The sequence below is a fragment of the Aristolochia californica genome, unplaced genomic scaffold (assembly GCF_029961685.1).
Source record: "Aristolochia californica isolate CCGP_79_NKW_82.1479 unplaced genomic scaffold, dmAriCali1.0.hap1 SCAF_2, whole genome shotgun sequence".
In the NCBI taxonomy this organism is placed as follows: domain Eukaryota; kingdom Viridiplantae; phylum Streptophyta; class Magnoliopsida; order Piperales; family Aristolochiaceae; genus Aristolochia; species Aristolochia californica.
In genome coordinates this window covers 539,409-557,987 of record NW_027181881.1, presented here as the reverse complement: position 1 = coordinate 557,987, position 18,579 = coordinate 539,409, and the positions used below count along the sequence as shown (strand labels likewise).

General features: G+C 39.6%; 4 protein-coding genes across 5 annotated transcripts; 1 reads left to right on the top strand and 3 right to left on the bottom strand.

Moving 5' to 3' along the window:
• Positions 1-1,796: 1,796 nt before the first annotated feature.
• Positions 1,797-6,974, bottom strand: LOC137956865 (phosphoribosylformylglycinamidine cyclo-ligase, chloroplastic-like). Its single transcript, XM_068804517.1, has 9 exons — positions 6,895-6,974; positions 4,851-5,272; positions 4,364-4,458; positions 4,182-4,283; positions 3,488-3,547; positions 2,862-3,034; positions 2,632-2,743; positions 2,364-2,522; positions 1,797-2,093 (listed from the first exon to the last, which is right to left on the bottom strand). The coding sequence occupies exons 2-9, from the start codon at positions 5,179-5,181 to the stop codon at positions 1,923-1,925; spliced, it is 1,203 nt and encodes a 400-aa protein (XP_068660618.1). The 5' UTR covers positions 5,182-5,272; positions 6,895-6,974; the 3' UTR covers positions 1,797-1,922.
• On the top strand, positions 6,616-10,112 carry LOC137956866 (uncharacterized). 2 transcript variants are annotated; one of them, XM_068804519.1, is made up of 6 exons: positions 6,616-6,669; positions 7,180-7,282; positions 7,889-8,028; positions 8,659-9,021; positions 9,182-9,244; positions 9,703-10,112. In XM_068804519.1, exons 2-6 carry the CDS (start codon positions 7,219-7,221, stop codon positions 9,937-9,939), a joined length of 867 nt encoding a protein of 288 aa, XP_068660620.1. In that variant the 5' UTR covers positions 6,616-6,669; positions 7,180-7,218; the 3' UTR covers positions 9,940-10,112. The 2 variants fall into 2 exon arrangements, with proteins under 2 accessions (XP_068660620.1, XP_068660619.1); XM_068804518.1 differs by lacking the exon at positions 6,616-6,669 and adding an exon at positions 6,994-7,083.
• A 3-nt stretch (positions 10,113-10,115) lies between these two features.
• On the bottom strand, positions 10,116-12,771 carry LOC137956863 (uncharacterized). Its single transcript, XM_068804515.1, has 4 exons — positions 12,235-12,771; positions 11,525-12,108; positions 10,687-11,202; positions 10,116-10,581 (listed from the first exon to the last, which is right to left on the bottom strand). The coding sequence occupies exons 1-4, from the start codon at positions 12,443-12,445 to the stop codon at positions 10,447-10,449; spliced, it is 1,446 nt and encodes a 481-aa protein (XP_068660616.1). The 5' UTR covers positions 12,446-12,771; the 3' UTR covers positions 10,116-10,446.
• A 1,786-nt stretch (positions 12,772-14,557) lies between these two features.
• Positions 14,558-18,200, bottom strand: LOC137956892 (protein TRIGALACTOSYLDIACYLGLYCEROL 4, chloroplastic). Its single transcript, XM_068804556.1, is given in 6 exon segments — positions 14,558-14,941; positions 15,083-15,423; positions 15,943-16,069; positions 16,071-16,301; positions 16,435-16,681; positions 17,792-18,200. Coding segments are annotated over 6 exon segments (1,416 nt in total). The 5' UTR covers positions 18,061-18,200; the 3' UTR covers positions 14,558-14,740.
• Positions 18,201-18,579: the final 379 nt, after the last annotated feature.

Genomic DNA, 18,579 nt, shown 5'->3' with positions numbered 1-18,579 from the left:
CTGCTTCGGTGTTGTTTTCTTGACTGTTATGATTTAAACGAGGCTACCTGCCGACAGGATATGACATGCCAATATCTTCGAATGACTCCGACAGTTTGGTTACATTAAGAAATTCTGCAGACAGATACGAAGAATCGCTCATTCCAACAGACTAATGAAAACTGATTGTTAATGTTATTCACTGGTACTGTAAAGCTTATAAGAAAAATGGCATCCGCCAAATAAAAAATTTTCATTTAGTTGAAGCCAAGTCAAGCGCTGAAAACAACAATTTTCTTTTCCTGATAAATGCTAATTCCCCGACGAATCTGCACTCGCCGGTCTCATGGGTTGGTGTTAACTATGAAGCTGTTCAGGTATGTATATGTGATGTTGACTGACCGCCATTACAAAGGAATTCTTAAGCTTTTCACTGTTTATGGATGAGGACTAAAACGTCACTGCTGCTGTACCCAGTTTGATGCGTATCGGTAGTGGAGGTCTGATAAAGAATGCACCGGCATCCCAAAAATCCCTTCTTGCCATCTCTGGATGGAGATTCTTGATGATTAAGGAGTGACAGTAATAGAATCATGAACAAGGACGAGTTTGTAGCCCCAAGCTGAAAATAAAGAGGCAATCAGGTGATTCCTATCTCGGCTTTGCTGTCCTTTAGCAGAAGACCGATAATCTTAGAAGTTAGAAGTAAGAGTTGATCAATTATTTGCTCTAACCTTGCACTCACTGCCAAAACCATTTCCTAATGATCCGCGTGGATTACTGATACGATTTCTTTGTCTGTAAGCTTTCTTTCTTCTGAAAGAGTCGTCTCTGTGGTTAAACAAGGCAGTTAAGCTTGAAAAAGCACAAAAGAGAAAACTCAAACCTCCAAACAATCTCCATTGTCTCTGTTGAAAGAGGCAGTTAAGTTCATGCTGCAGATACTGATTGTACTATGACAATTTCGACTTTTCTGGGGGCAAATTTGGTATTATGTTACTGGAAGTTGCTAGGAGGACGATCGAAAGTCGCCGGCCGCCTGGATATCGTCAAGCTCAGTGTCCTTCGAAGATGATTTAATGGGATTTCCGATCGATCGATTGCTTCCTAGTAGTGATATCTTGCAGATCTCTGCACAATGCAGGCAGATCTCTACACAATGCCGGCGGATTTCTAGTAATTAAGATGCGTGGAGATAAAAATAGAGATGAGAGATGAAGAAGAAAGACAACGATTACGCCTTTTTATTCCCACATTTGGCAATAGTAGAGCCTTTTGACACTGGAAAAAAGGGATGACCCTAAACCCTGAACCTTCAAGCTGTACCTCCCTCTATAGAAATTGAGAGGAAAGCAAGAAGGGATCCCTCCTTTCACTTTGATTGGCCTTTACTAGCAAGAATAAGTCTTTAAGTTTGATCCACCCCCTTTGTTTAACTTAGGAATTAAAATGAAGACAAAGATTTGGTCTCACCCTATATCCCAATGCATATAGCATACCAGTTGCTATGTATCGGATTTTACTTTTGAGATGATCTTATCCGCCGATATGGCAGATACGTATTAGGCTTCAGGGTGACGGATGAAAACGGATACGCCAACACCAGGGTAGAACGACACGGAGGAGCCACTGGCCTCTACCTTCCATCTGCCCTCCTTAACTTGTGCAGAAGAAGCAGTAATGGAGAATGCGACTCCGCCCCTTTTCGTCCCTCTCGCGATTGGATGCTGTCAATCTCGTTGTTGAGGAGCGAGCATTTCTGATATTAGAAAGAATCGGTCATTTTCTCTCAGAATTGAAAGCTCCAAGCAGGAATATCTATGCTCAATAGCATTACATCCACGATGATTGAAAACATGATTTGACATACAATGATTAAACCAATTTCAACTCTCGTTTTCTCCTGCTCTCATAATCTTTATATAATTACCCTTATGTGTGTTTTACAAGTAGGTGACACCATCTCCCTGTATAACTTCACCAATTTGGAAGACAGTGCTCCCTTCAGTTCCTTCCTCGAGTATCCTAGCAGCAGTCTCTGGGCTAACGACAAGAACCATGCCAATTCCCATGTTGAATGTTCGCCTCATCTCAGCCTCTTCAATTCTTCCCACCTGCAGTAACATTAACCTAGTAGGTTAGCAAAATAATAGCCAGCGGACAAGATTAATCAACATTATCAAGAGTACAAAGTTTAATTCATGTTGCCCCCATGGAGCATGCCATTTCACAAACTTTGATCTGTTTACAGTGAAAGCCCCTAAGGGATGGCCTTCCCCCGGGGCATAAGAATCTCCATCATTTGAAGTTAATTATCAAGTTTGGCATCCACCAAGCTGGCTCAAGATTGATCATGCCAATTACAAACTTTATGATATCCTTACCTCTTGAATCCACTTGAATAGAGGAGGGACTTCCCAGGAACCTCTGTTGATGATAGCTCCAAGGCCATTTGGGAAAACACGAGGTATGTTGTCTGTAAACCCACCACCAGTGATGTGGGCTATCCCTTTCACACACCCCTTTCCAATTATGTTCAGAACCTATTGTGGAAACAAAAATATGTAAAAGTTTCATCATGAAGCAAGAAGAATGAAGAAGTGTTATTGAAGATTGTCAAGAACAAAACGGTAATTGCCAAGTGAAACTAACCTGCTCAACATAAATGGTAGTCGGGGCCATCAAAGCTTCACCTAAGGCGATTGACTTGCCATTGTTAACGGGTAGTTTGTCATTTAAAGAAAGGCCACTTTGAGCCACCACCCTGCCCCGAGAATGACAATATTATTTTCCTAGGGATATTAGGCAAGCTTTCAAGCTAAAATTCTTTCACTTTTAAGATAATAGAAAGAAAGATTTTTTTTGTTGAAACACAATCTAACCTTCTAACAAGAGAAAAGCCATTAGAATGAAACCCACTAGATGAAAGACCAATCAATACATCTCCAGCTACAATGTTTTTTCCATCAATGACTGAATCCTTTTTGACAATGCCAACAGAAAAACCACTGAGATCATATTCTCCTTCTGCATAGAAATCTGGCATTTCTGCTGTCTGACAATCAAAAACAGTTTGTAATCACCACAAGTGGATTTCACCTGAAAAACTAAGGTTTCCTTTCTATTGATACTAGAATACGAAATTTAAATACTATGAGCAACATACTCCATGTTTCCTCAAGTGAGTTACAAAAGTAATTAGTGAACCAAGCAGTATAATGGAAACAAAGCCAAAGCAAACAGTGAGGTTTTTTGCAATCTTAACACTGATTAAGTCATCCACTTGTATACCATAAGCTCAAGCAGGAAAAAGAAAAATCCTTTGATGGAATGTGTATCCAATTGGCATCTATATATGTGCAACTTTACGCATAGAGCAAGTGCATGTTACAATAAACATCTTTTTATTTGTTGAAAGAAACAAAAGAAGAAAGAGTTAATATATTCAATTTTTCCAAGTTCCATTGGGCTCAAATAACATGTAAAAAAGCTTCAATCTGGCTGTTACCTCCCCTCCTAGTAGAGCACAATCCGACTGCCTGCAGCCATCAACAATACCCTTAATCACCTGAAAATCAAGAAATGGCTCAGAATGTTTTATGTTTCCAGAAGCTAGGAGTTCAAGTAATAATATAAATGTTGTATTTTTCCAAGCTCCAATGTGAAGTGTTGTATACTTTCAATTAAATGAATTGATTATAATACAACTGAGGGAGAGAAGCATCAACCCAACAGGGTAGGCAGGGAGCAACTTGAGCCTCTGATACAAGAGGAAGGGCATCGCCCACTACAATTTAATCAGGAGACTCCTTCCTTTGCTAAGGGGTCGAATGCTGAATTGCAGACCTTAGAACATGCCACCATGAGATGTCTAGAGGGGAGTATCATATCAATAGTGGTATGACCTGTTCTTAGACATCCAAAATATGACTAAAGAACTGCCCTCCTCAATTATAACAGGATTGAAGAAACCTTTGGAGTATCATATCATTCTTGGAAGGAGAGCAGAAACCTCAGGTTCTGCTCAATCAAATGAGCATACTGGACAAGAGAATGCAACTAGCAAAGACCCTGAATGATCTCAAGAAATACAACTAATGCCCACTGGACAAAGGCTCCAAAGAAGCTGCCATCAAAGTTCAGCTTCAACCACCCCTTGGGTCGAGGGTTTCAGCAAGTCAAACTCAATTAATAAATTATACCTTTTCAGCAAGATCAACATCAAGGTGACTTGTAGCAAAATAATCAAGGAAGAATAATGGTCTTGCACCTGAAGTAACAATGTCATTCACACTCATAGCTACCTGAAACATTTCAGCAGGATCTTAGTGACTTCAAACATTGCCCAATATTTTAGTATGCAAGACCAGTAAAGAAATATTACCAGATCAATTCCAATTGTCTCATGGATACCAGTTTCAAATGCAAGCTTAAGTTTGGTCCCGACACCATCAGTACCAGCAACAAGGTATGCGTCTCCTGCTTAACCAAAGGAGTCAAAAATCAGTCCAGGTAACTCAACCGTAAATAAGCCAGTTATAGAGAACCATGTAGCAAATAGCTTTTCAGATAATAAATATTTGATTGCACACACGAAATGCAGTCAACTGATATGCAGCTGTCTTCATGGAAAAGAGAGAATGCGTTCCCCCTGAGATGGGTTTCAACCTATGCACAGAAGCCATCTGCTAGGCCCAAGTAACCCATCAGAAAGTAAGCTTCTTGACGGACTATGTACCTGGCAGAAGTCCATCTCAGAGATTGTGGTTAGCCTAATGTATTCAACAGTTTATGTCATATCATGCCTTGAGAACTTCCTGATAGGAAAGCAAGGCAAATATGGACATTTAGAACAGACGGGGAAATTTTACCGAGTGGGAAAAGACCTCCAAAGCCACCAATTCCTGATACCATTTTTGAGATCCTCCTAACAAGTTCTGCGCCTGCATCTATATCAACACCAGCATCCTTGTATGTCAAACTTTCACCTTTTCTAGCTTTGCCCCTCATACAAGATACCTCTGAGATTCTCTTCATCTTTTGACATCTTGCTTTTTTACCATTAGAATACACAGTCAAAGAAGGTTGTGAACCTTTAAAGAATGGTTGCCCACCAATGGTGTTGAACGGAAGGAGTTTTGATTTATTAGTGATCGCAACACCAAAGAAGAGCTCACTGGAAAGTGCAGAGCTTGTGTTCATGATGTTGTATGAGATAGCCACAGAAATTTTAATATGGCAGAGCACCAAGCCCTTTGTCGCTCTAGTCCTAGTTTCAAACTGTTGACAGTCCCTACAAAACAAACAAAAAATAAAATCAAGAAACAGAGACCTTTTAAACAATAACAGAACAAAATGAAGAAGAACACTTGACACAAGGCAACCTCTACACCTAAGAAAAGTAGAGGGTGTCAACAGTTGGGTACTCCAAATCAATAACGGTAAACCATACCAATTGTTTACTAGTAGCTACTGACATTTATTGCAGGAACTTTCCGGTAATATCCATTAAAGTAGTAACACATTACCTGATATATCCAAACTCTAATGAGGCTATCAAATGAGCCAGCCAATACCCATTAGCACGCCTATAATACAGTAAAATGACAACACTCGTCTCACTTTAACATGAATAAAACAAACCATACCCCAGTGTGCAAATAACCAGCATACATTTAAATATAAACGTCTAAGGCGACTTGATTCTTGTTATAAAATGACCAAATTAGTGATCAAGTACCTCATTTAGCAGTTCACAAACAGAGAAAAAACATAGTAACATTTCTCAGCAAAACAAGAGGCCTCTGAACAGAACCTTTTTGAAACTTTAATGATCATAATGAGAATGAACATATGAGTTGAACGACAACAAAAGCATCCTAATCCGCATTATTCAGTTTGAGCAACAAGATCAACCCTTCATGCTTGGCATGAGGTTGATAGACATGTTTAAAGAAATACACTGCACAATTTCCAGAAAAAAACTTTCAGATGACCACCTTACATTTGTTAAGAAAGCAGAAGGTGACTGTTTGCATTCGCGACGAGTGGAACTTGAATAAACTAAAAGACAGAAAAAGAAAAAACGCAATCTTGCGAAAATAAAAGCCATAACTTAATCAATAAAAAGGATACTAAAGACTAAATTTCTGTACATCATTCAACGAGCTTTTCGATAGAAAATCAATTTTTTAGGGGAAAGAGCACTCACTTGGAGTTGAAACAAAGACTGATAGAACTCGAAACGTTAAAAAGAGACTACTAGCTTTCGTATATCTTCGAAGAGATGAAAAACAGATAGCATACCTCCCAGCCAACGTCTCTTTATAGAACTACAGACTACAATGACCGACATTTTTGCTTCATTAGAGGGAAAGAAACCCTCGAAAGCCGCGGCATTCCGAGAGCAGAAGAAGCGATCAAGATTTTTAAAGCGTTCGAGGCACTGCTGCGAGAGCAATCGCTCTGCGGTACAGGCACCACGGATCTTCCCGTTGGCGCACGGCAGCAAAACGCTGGGAGGGGAGAGAGGAGAGGTTCGATGGATCAACCGCAGTCCATCGGCTAGCTACTGCAGCAAGCTAAAAGGGTCGTCTCATTTGGGAGAGTAGTAATTTGAGAAATGCGAGGGAACCAGGGGCATTAGGATTCTGTAGACTGTAATTATATGAGATCTAATGAAACGAAGGGGTGCGTATAATCAATTAACGTTAATTTCCGAATATAGCTATGAGATCTAATGGAGACTTTTCTTGACGAAATTAAGCTTTGCGGCGAAAAGTATACATTTCTAGGCGAAATTAAGTTTCGAGGGGAAAAGGGGACGAACTCGAAATAGAAGGGAAGAGTGATTCCCTCATCCAACTCTTTCCTTCCTGAAATTGAGTCAACTCGCTAAGTTGCATGTTGACTCACCAGTCTGGAACACCATGAATCGCCGCTAATAATATTTTCCAAATTGCTATTTTGCCCAGAGAAGGCTCGTGGAGCTGTCGTCTGCGCAGTTATCCACCCTTCTCTCTTGTCGATACGAAAACGTTCATGGGTTCTTCTCTACTGGCGTATCCATCTCCTTTAAATGCAATTTTAGCGTCGAATGCTTCGGTCTCTGACTTCTCTGTTTATATCTCGTTATTTATCCACTGATTGTGCCAAAACTAACCGTTTTGAGGTTTTTCGTTGTTTTTTTCACTTTCACAGTGTCAAGACAGTATAATAGCGGATCCCGTCAGCTTTGCAATGCCCATTCAGCCTTCTTATAAGTGGCGGATGGTTATTGCTTACGATGGCACCAAGTATTCAGGTTTTTTTTTACAGTACTTAATGCCCGTGAGCTGTTCGTGAGAAATTGTCTTTACATTGAATTCGTGGTAAACCGACTGTTTAGGTTCATAAACTTTATCTGTATTATACCATTGCTGTACTTTAGCTGCTGCGGTTGGTAGAATTTGTACATTTCTTCTGGCATAGATGGGGTTCTGATGTCTATTAAATCAGTTGCTTTAAGATCTGCAGAACTCATGGTGATGTATACCTAAAATATGTTTACTTTAATCAAAAAGCAATAATGGAATAAAACCAAAATGGCGAGCACAAATAGGATAGAACAAAAGAGAGAGCAAAAATGGGATAACACTTAAAAGGATGCAGACCTCCGTTAGATTTGTAGAGATAAAGGATTATCAGATTCCAGGACTGGTACTTGTGCGGCAAAGCATTGGATGGTGAAGTAGTCGCTCAGTTCTAATACTGTTGTTTATAGAGTGTAACTAATTCTTACTCTACAATTGCTTATATCCGCCTACTTCTCTAAGAAAAATCATCTCTGTATTTTGTATGCTTCATATTTATTTTTCGTCCTAATTTCACATTGTTGTTGACTATTGAGTTTTCAGAAGTTACATTTCAGGTTGGCAATACCAGGACAAACCACCAACAGTACAGTGCATCATTGAAAAAGCTTTAATGCGCATTACAAAACTGGAAAGAAAACAATTTTGTTTGGTAGGTGCTAGCAGGACTGACACTGGAGTTCATGCCTGGGGTCAGGTTTGACCATTATGCACCTATTTGCTTGATGCTTATATATACTATTTCTTCTACACATACTAGATCCGTGTGAATTTACATTGTTGCTGAAGTAGTGAATTTAAAGGAGAATAGTTGCAATTTGTTAGGTCAGGAAGGTTTCGAGTGGAATTGTTATATAGATTTTTTTGTCTCCAATGAAAAGTGTACTCCTGTTGTGCTTTCTATTAGGTAAATCCTTGTAGCATTTAGTACAGTTGCCTTTAGATAAATAGTGGTGCCATCAGATAAGCAGCAGTTCAGTTTTCTCACAATTTTCTAGTTTTAATCATCTTTGAATGGATTCGTAGTTTCTATTTGTACATACTTCTATATAAATGTGTAGTTTTTAGGTGATTGAGTGCATGCCCTGAATGGTTCAGTCACTTTCATGTAGGATTATGTTCTATCTACTACCTTTGCTACTTAACTGGTGACTCCTATCTCTCTAGCATAGTCATGCATAGAGGGTATGATATCAACTATACTTATCTACCACCGCCTTACAATAGGATTTTGAAGAAAGGCAGTTTTGTGGAGAATCCCTTTCTTAACTATGCATTACTCCTTTTTAATACCAATTACCAAGCTTATATAACGCTCATATTTCAGGTGGCACACTTTGTTACTCCTTTCTCATATGACAGCTTGGATAGCCTTCATGCTGCATTAAATGGACTCCTTCCACATGGCATTCGAGTGAGGGAAATTAGCGGTGCTCAGCCAGACTTTCATGCCCGTTTTTCCACTAAGAGCAAGATATATCACTACAAAATATATAACGATCCTGTAATGGATCCCTTTCAGCGTCTCTTTGTGTACCACAGTGCTTACAGACTCAATGCTGCTGTCATGAAGGAAGCTGCAAAATTTTTTGTTGGAAGACATGATTTTTCTGCCTTTGAAAATGCATCCAGTAGAGATGGAAAGGCTGATCCTGTGAAAGAAATTTTCCGATTTGATGTTGTTGAAATGGTACATTGAACTGACCTCTTTATTGTATCTTATCTTGTTTAACTGCATGTTTGATTTTTCTTTAGTTTTAGAGCTACTTCTGGCAACAAATATTGAGTATGGTCCCTGTTTTGTAAGTGAAAATGACAGAATTTGGATGTAATTGTTATTTGTTGCCCAGGGTGCATTATTGCAGCTTGAAGTTGAAGGATCTGGATTTCTCTATAGGCAAGTGCGAAATATGGTATGTAATTTCTGTTCATAAAAGAGATTGCTCTCAACATCTCCACTTTGCTGCCTGTGAGAGTTATCCTGGAAGATACATTTGAAAGATGAAAGCAGTAACTCTTGTGTAAAATGTGTGAGCTTGCCCAATGTAGAGATAATCAACATACGGCTATCTCTCTCCCTTTCTGTTTGAAATATTTTTTTTTTTATCTCTCTTCCTTTCTTTTTGAAATAAAACTAGAATACATGATTCTTATGTGCCATATGCTCTGGAAACTGAAATATATTCCATTTTGCCTTTCATTCACTGGTGCTAAAATGAATGTGAACTCCAATCTCTTTTGGTTTGATGTGTTTTTTGTTGTGGTATAGATAGAACGGCTTGTGATTAAGTACTTAGTGTATGATTATGTAATTAGCAATATCAATTTACTAATAGCATTTTCTAATTCCATCTTGTGGGTTACTTTACAGGTTGCTCTGTTGGTTCAAGTTGGAAGAGAATCACTTCCTCCTGATGTTGTACCGAAGATCTTAGCAACTCAGGATCGTAAGGAACTTGCCAAGGTTGCTTTGTCAGCTCCTCCTCATGGACTTTGTCTTATGTCGGTCAACTATAGTCAAGAACTGTTAGAGCCTCCATTAGGTTCTCCTGTGACTAGTTTTGGCAGATATCATACTGTGAGTAAATGTAAGATTCCATATTATTAGTGTGGTAATTATTGGAATTTGTATTTTATTAGATGTCCTCAAAATTAAGCAGGTTTTTTAATACCCCATCAAGTTTAGATCAGAGTGCAAGTAAAGGATTTGTGTAGTCAACCTCGATTTTGGTAAAAAAGGCTTGCAATGCTGATGATGATCATGTTTGTGAACAGGACACTGTTTTTAGTTTGATCAAAATTTGCCATCAATTACTTTTACACAAATGGAAGAAACGAAAATAAACCTGCTTCCAGATACGCTATGAAATGCTTTCTAGGTTCACTTCTGGAAATTGCATTGGTGTTGACAGTAACATTTGCAGCAGTGTACACAGTTTATGGTAAAGCTCTGTCCTTTGGACATATAGCTTCTTAATCTCCCAAGGTAATTTCTCTTTCTTTCTTTTTTCTGAGATGTGCAAGGATTTCTGCTCTTAGTTCTGTTCTTGGATCCATAATTGTTCTGTAGGGCATAAAGAGAAGAGACATGTCAAAGTTTTATCCAGATTTTGGGTCAATCAGATGCAGGAACAAACACATCAAAGTCACTGAGAGTCCACTCTGCAATCTCGTCTTTGTCACTGATAAAAATTTCTGTTCCCACATCAATAGATGTCCATACTCTTCTTGCTGGAGTGGTGCCAGGGTCCTGCAATGGAAACATCAAAGGGGGCATAAACATCATCATTGACTCTTTGTTCAAACTAACTATATATGTGGTTATATTTCACATGCGCAGATTCTGCAGACTCACCTGATAGAAATAGAGTCTGCTTGAAAGTCCCCCTACATCAAGGTCCCATGTCCTCCCGTCTCCGACCCACCCTTCGCCCTTTTTCGTAGGATAACCATACTCCGCCCAAATGGGATGGGGCAGTATTTGAACTATCTCTTGTGCCTGAGGATTGCTGTAAGGGTCACAAGGACTAACTGGCTGCTCCAAATGCTTGGCATTGCCAGGAGAACAGTAGTAATGGTAAGCAGAGTAGGGGAAATTTGCAGTGTCATTTCTGTGTATCTTCTTGTCTTGTGGTGTGATATGGTATGGAGGGCATGCATTCAAGTTTGTGGAGCTGCACCAAGCTGGTGTTTCAGGGTTGATGATCATCTCACAGTATCTGGTTACGTCTGTCAAGACGTTTCCATCGCAAGGGGATCCGTCGTTCTTCCAACAGCTTCCAATGTCTACAAGATAGAATTGGCTCTTTGGTCCTCCCCCATTTTTTATGTCTAGCGACAGTCTGACCTTGAAATTGGGCGATACTGGCAGCTGAGAAACAAATGAATTATCATTCTCTCTTTTTTGCTTTATTGACCTGAAGAATTTGATTATGTTAAATCTCTTAGTCTATTTGAAACAGATTCTTAACCTTGTTTTCATAATTCAAGAATACGAAAAAAAATGTAAAAAGTAATCTTAAAATAACCGATATCTTCATCTGCTTCAAGATTAACCCGGAGAAGATACCGAGTCTCCACCTTCCCATGCGACATAAATTAGCAAACTTCATCCATAAATGCGGTTTATCTATAGCAAAATGGGAATCTATGTCGGATGATCGGATCTGAAATTAAACGAGAAACTCACTTACAGATTTCAGCATTCCTCTCGTCTGATAATGGTAACCACCGGAGAATCCTCTGGTTGCATCTGCTCTGAGATACAGCATCAGCCATGGATACTTCTTCGAGGTCTTCAGCCTGTGCCTGAAGCTCCAACTCCCTGAACCTGCTTTCTTCTCCCAGACCACTTCGTAGAAGGAAACATTATCGATTCCGCCTCTGAGATCAGCATCCAATTCGTAGGTTCCATTGAAAGAGCCTCTCAGTTGATCACCATCGAGCAGTGCTGTTTGTTGGTGAAAGAGTAATGGCTGATTCATGCACCCTTTGCCGAAGCATGGGAACCTCCCTGTTTGTGGGAAAGGGCCGACTCTCTTACCATTTTGAGGGCACAAACCAGTCGTTGTATCGAAGTTGCCGTTCTTCAGCATCACCATCCAGAAATGCCATGGATTCGGCTTGTCTGCAACTTGACATAGAGAGCCCAGAAAAATCTCTTTCTCGACGGCGTACAAGTCTCTGTTGTTTAGTGCTCCTGGGTTTATTCCTGGAAATGGTCTACCCACACCGAGCTTGTTGTTATCTTCTGTGACTAAATGATTTAGAGATAAACCTGAACGGAAATATAGAAGAGAAGAGAATGAATGCAGGACGAAATGAACAAGAAAAGGGAAGAAATAAAGAATACACATTTGTAATTTGAGAATAGCATATTTTCTTTTCTTTCTTCTGAGCTTACTTGAATAATCAAAACAGTCGGCTGCTCTGGGACTGCCCATACCAGGAGCTTCACTGCCGACCTCATTGCAGAAATTCCAACCTTCAAATGCCACCCTCAGCCAATCCCTTTTCATTCCCGGGTCGCCCACCAAAGACACAGAGGCATTACAGAAAAAACTGCTGAACATCGTTCCCACAACAAAAACTAACACAGAAAGCTTTGCTTCCATGTCGGTTTCTGTGCAGTTCAGTGTGGAACAAGAGTGAGAGGGGTTCGCTCCTATTTAACATAACAGTTACAGAAAGAAGGGAGAAATTCTCAGCCGGTTCTCATGAATTCGGCAGATGGGTTGCAGCTTATAGAAGATGATTTTTCTGCTTGCGTGCATCATCTTTCTTTTTCTTTTCTTTTTCCTCTGCAACACCTCTCACTATTCGGCAGGTATCTCTTGTGCAGACAGGTGACAACTAACGAGAAAACATAGTCATGGATTAACGGAAAGAGAAAAAAGGTCTTTTTTTTTTCTGGAAACACTAGCAGTCCCCTTCACTTTCTTGAGAGAATAACTTAAAATATTAAATCATCTTTAACCTTTTTAATGTCGGTAGTCTGTGCCTTCTTTATTCATGGCTGTAATTTTGCTTCCTCTTTATCTTTTTCTGCAGACTCTATTCTGGGGCCTGCATTCTGCAATCACCATTTAGATATTCCATGCAAAGCTGAAATCTTTCCCTTTGTTTTTTCTCCTCTATTATTTGAGCTTTGACGCATTGTTCCAAGATAGCACTCGAGGATTAGGTGGGTTCTCAGTCGATACCAGAGAGGTGTTGAAGCTTGAAAAGGAAACCTTAACTTGAATTACAGAAAATCTTTACAAGAATTTCAACGACAATGATGAATGATGTTCACTTCCTGTACAACTTATTTGAATTATCAACTGCTCAAGATTATCTTTCCTCGGCAAAGACTTCAGTATCTTTCTATCAAATAAGATCGAGGGAGGGGTATGAAAGCCTTTTCAATCATTATTAGCACTTATTGATGTTCACGGGTGGATTGAAAAAGTATGATTCATTACAGCGTTAAATGTCGCAGAGATGGTAGTTCATGATAATTGTCTCCGTCACTGCTACAGTGCAGTCCCGTGAAGGTAACGTTGAAGCCAAAGTCATGCCATTAATGGTGGGCCACGCTCCGGAGTGTGCAGACTCCCTTTCTCTCTTTAGATTTCTTGTCCCTCTTCTCTGGAACTATTTTACAAGCTACAAAGCTGTTTAATTCCAGGAAATATAAAGGGTATTTCTGAATTTAGAGTTTGCAGATGAGCTCTCCTTCAACTGCCCAAAAGAAGGATTTCATCGTTTGACTACAGACAGATTTAATGGATGGCCGCTTTCAGACTCGGAATCTTAGTCTGTACTTTCGTTCTTCAATGGAGAAATCTGCCTTTTTTCTCCACCCCATTTTAGTTAAAGCTGTGCTGGCTGGGGCAGGTGACGACCTGGGCATCGAGATGTAAACCGGAAAACGGGAAAGGAAAAGGGAAGAAGGTGTGATGTGAACTGTCTAAAACTGTAAAGAAAATCAATTGGCGGGGATTGTCAGCACTCTCCATTCATGGGTCATCAAGAAACCATATCAATGGCGGAAGATTCGGGTAACTGCTTCCACGGCTCACAATGAAAGTAAATTGAAAAGTAAATTAATGGCGGACAGGACAGAGAACATCGGCTGCAAAGTACCACCAACATGTGAGAGAAAATTGTCTCCATCAAATACCAGACGACTGGTTTGGTGGCAAGAGGAACAAACAGGGTTACACACCTATCGTTGAAAAAAAAAAAGGATTAACCAGAGCCCCGTGTGTGTCAATGGAGATGTATTCCTTTGACATTCGAAGTAGATGAGACCTGACATGGGATTAGTTTCCATATTTGCTTCAACTACCCTAAGTACAGCCAGATCACGCCACACCCTTCACCAGAAAACATCAAACTACGCTTATCATACTAGAGCTTCGCATCACTTAGATTGTCTCTTTTCATTTTAAGATATAGATTAAGAGAGATGCTGATTCACATTTCTCACTTCATATACTAAAATTGGAGTCAATTTGTCTTCTATGAACAGCTGCTGACCATTAGAATTATGATTAAACTAGTAAAGAATGGTTGTCCTATTTAGTGTGCAAAGTTGGTTTTGCATAGGTTAGGCTCGAGGTGGGGACTTGATAATAATACCCTCGCTGTATTCGTCAACATAAAATATGATAAGACCCGTTTAATGGGATCGAGTCATTGAGTTAAGCTGGATTCGTCTGAGGCAGACATAATTACTGATTTCCAAATTCTAAATCACCTTAATGTGTTACACAGTATAATTTTCACACGTCCAATGCCTTCGAATGAGGACTGCTTGACTAATAGCTTAAGCTGCAACAATTACGAACTGTGAATCAGATAGAATTCAGAGTAAAGGTTTGTTCTGTTTTGTGGGGTGACATATCTTGGAATGGAAGAATAAGCTAGCTTTCAAAGAATCTCAACTCTACCATGGCTTCTCTATGTTTTGGAGAATACCAAGCTACAGCTTTGGCTGAACCAAGGACCTTCAAGGCGTACTCGACGGCAAAAACAGAATCATGCACTTGAGCTGTGTAACCTTCCCCATTGTTCACTTCAAGCCCAATATGTGAATCGATTCGAAAGCTGAATGGTCCACCAATCTGTTTGTTTATTTATTTCATCAGAAAGAAATGTCAGCAGATCAGCCTCATTGACCCACAAAACTATGGATTGATGCACTGGAACTGAAGCAGAGTTTAAGGGTTAGAACTGAACTGGAACATCTTAATTGGAAAGAGTACCTGTTGTTGGAATGAAACAAAGGCCTGTGGACTAACTAAACAAACTGCTTTTGGGTTGGGCGGTAGGGAATTGTACACACTTTGAGCCAGATGTGCCGCACCACTTAAAAACATGGAACTGGAAGGGAAATCTAGACGGGTGTTCAATCTCGTGAGATCAAAGAAAAGTCTTTGGAAGTTTCCATATTGAGCTGTAAAAGAAGCAGATCCAAAGAAGTCTGCTGTAAGTGAAGAATTACTATTCTCAGCACGTAGAATGTAGTTCCTGAACCCAAGAGATTGATCTGCTGTTGCTGATGGTCTTTCTGCATTATCCCCAAAGCAAGCATTGACAACAGCACCTGCAAGTAGAAAAGATGGTTTTCACTGAACTAAACCAAAGGAGAAGCAGTGCCGAGAGTCTGATCAAAAGTATTCCACTCATAACTTCAAATTTGGGCAATTATTTCAATAGAAACTTATTCAAGGCACAACAAAACAATGGAACCTAAGAACTGATCTAAAGCAGAGTGGAACACCCAGAGAAGTAATTGCTATCTTTATAAGATGAAAGATTTTCAGAACACCCACACAAGTAATTGCTGTCTATACATAAAGAACGTCTGGTTTCTGAAGTTTAAACCATGGAATTTTAAGTAGTTCACTTGTTCAGGTTACTGCTCTGGATTGCTGCTACTAGCACGACCCTGCCATGCAAAGTAATCATTACTGAGTTTCCAGAAGAAAGTTTTAAATCTGGCCCAGAAAGCTCTCATCTTTTCAAAACAGTCAAGTAACCTATGTAATGTTAGTCAAGTAAAAGCATCTTATGACATACACATTAAGGGGCCCAAGAACAACTTAATTGAACCGGAACTTACCAATCACCCCAGATATTGAAACATGAGGTTCTGACAATAATACATCAAATGGTTGGACCATTCTTAACTTCCCCCCTTCCTTTCTCCAAATGTTAGCATCCTTCCGAAATGAAAACGCAGATTTTACAGGAGAACCCTGGCCGCAGTGTTGCAGGTGGATCTCCAATGCTCTGGTCACCACCAAATTGTTTTGGAGCTCCATAATTATGTTGTAAACATAAATGGTGACTGAAGCCAGAATTTGGAGCAACAGAAGCAAGATCAATAGCCAATGACAATGGAACATCCCAGTAATTGCCATTTTTGTCAACAAAAAGACCTGGAGACACTGCTTCTACAGTCAAGTTGTGTTCTGGAAGCTGCATTGAGTATGATTGAACTTAATGAGGATGCATTAATATAAAACCCTAAACAAAACTATAAACTGAAAAACTTAAACACTAAATATGCATCAAGGATGTTTAAAAATACTTATCAACCACAAGGACTTGCCCTGTGATGAAGAATTGATTTGCTTTGGATGCCTCCTCTACCACCATGTGTTTCCAAGCCAAGGAGCACGGAAAGATCTGGTGTCACCAGAAACTCTGAGCAGACACCAAGAGCATAAAGGGATCTATCACATACACATCCCCTTATTTTTTTTAACCATGAAGATTCCTGTTGTATTTCCGAAGCATTCTTCTTCATGGAAGATATTAGTTTCTGTAGATGGAACTGCCCGAATAGAGCAGCAAACCTGCATGGCTTTAAAGTACAAGAGTCAGCAATAAACAACCTTTCCAGGTCTCATCAGGTCAAAGAAAGAATAACGTTCCTTCCAACTTCTCAGTGAAGCAATAAGATGACTCAAGGGAATAATAATAAAGAAATATGAACAATTCTTACCATAACAGTAATAGAAATAACAACATCTCTAACATTTACAAATACTTATTTTAATAATGATGATGATGATTAGAGATTAATAGCTGCCAGTTTTTCCCCACATTGTTTCTGCCATAGCTCCCTCTTAAATATTCCATCTTCCACCCGCGATTCCAGCATAAAATGAGTTTTCCATCTTTCACTCAGATTATTAGTCTCCCTATGTCTAGTGAAATCGATTTAGCAGCTAGAAAATCAAGCATATGCCACTACAAAACATGAGATGAACAACCATAACAGTTTCATCCATTTATTTATTTATTAATGATGGCAATGATGATTTATCTTTACAGGTAATCTGGGAGTCAGACCCACCCCCACCTTGAGGTCTTCGAGGTCTGGAACAGGATTCCTTGCCAATAAGGTACAACAGTAGGCCCCTTGCTTGACTTAATTGGTCCTGTTGAGATAAATGCTACTTAAAGAATAGTGAAGTCATATTTTTCTTTTGCTTTAACATACTTCCATAACGAATTTTCGTTTATCTTTTGACTGTTAGAGAATGTTATCTTTCTCTAGAAGTAATCAACAATCAAGAGGCAATCTAAAGAACCGAATAACAGAGCGGAAGCACAATATTCAATGAGAAAAGTCTTAATAAAGGAATTTACAAACCACAAAGCGAAAGGGTAATAAAAGCTTCCTAAAAGTCATTCCTTTTTCAATACAACTAACACATCCAGAACAGACTCGTCTCACACCTTTAAGTTGCTAAAATTTTCACGCCAATTTCTCAATCCAGTTATTAACTCAATTTTCTACAAGTTCGCTTCCAGTCAGTTCTTACTAGCAACGAGCAACATGAGAAGATGGCAAATTTTTAGTTGGCTTATCATAAATCTCGCTACGGTATTAGGAAAGGAACAAACTTTTGCACTGACAAAAATATAACATTTCATCCTTCCATATCCCCAGCACTTACCAATTTTCACCAAAAGGTAGGGAAATTGCTCGTTGCAGTGAAAATCCATCACCACCTTTAAGAGGGTCGCCGGCATAAGAAGGCACGAAACACAAGGACATGAAGCGATGCATGAAGTCAAGCTGTTTTGGCCTCGAAAGCATGGCGCCTCTCGATAAACCCAAGGGAAGAGGGTCTTCTGGTGCTGCTCGAGCTGTTCCCTCAATGGTCATGGCCGTGGCCATGTCGAGGTCCCAGAAACCGTCCATTGCCCATCTCAACTTCTTCATTTTGCTCTTGCCCACTCCTTCCTGAACCCCTTTGAAGCTTTAGATAGAGAATCACAAATTTCGCGTTCTAACGCGAATATGGTCCAATATGCAACTTCCATCTTCTTAGCTCTTTCTCCTGCCTGGACAACAATTTCTGACACCGGCAGTGATTTGGACGCGCTTTTCTGCACTCGACTGTAGAGCCCTGGAAGTCCTTGGGAAATGCAAGCTTCACTTGTATTAGTAGGAGAAGGGATCTGTAGCCCAGCCTGGTCAGGTGTGAATGAGTCTCAAAATTTGATAGGGCTAAGGGGTATGTACAATTTTACATGACCAATTTAGCCAACCAAGTATGATAATCACGAGCTCATTATACCGGTAACGTTACTTCCAACAATCTTACCATGGTTACTTAATAGTAGAACATCTTACCATGTCACAACAAACTTAAACAATTTATCTCTTCATGCGCCCTATATTGGCTTAGATACCATGAAATGAATTGTTGTTTGTTGAATTGAACTATAATTTTGTATT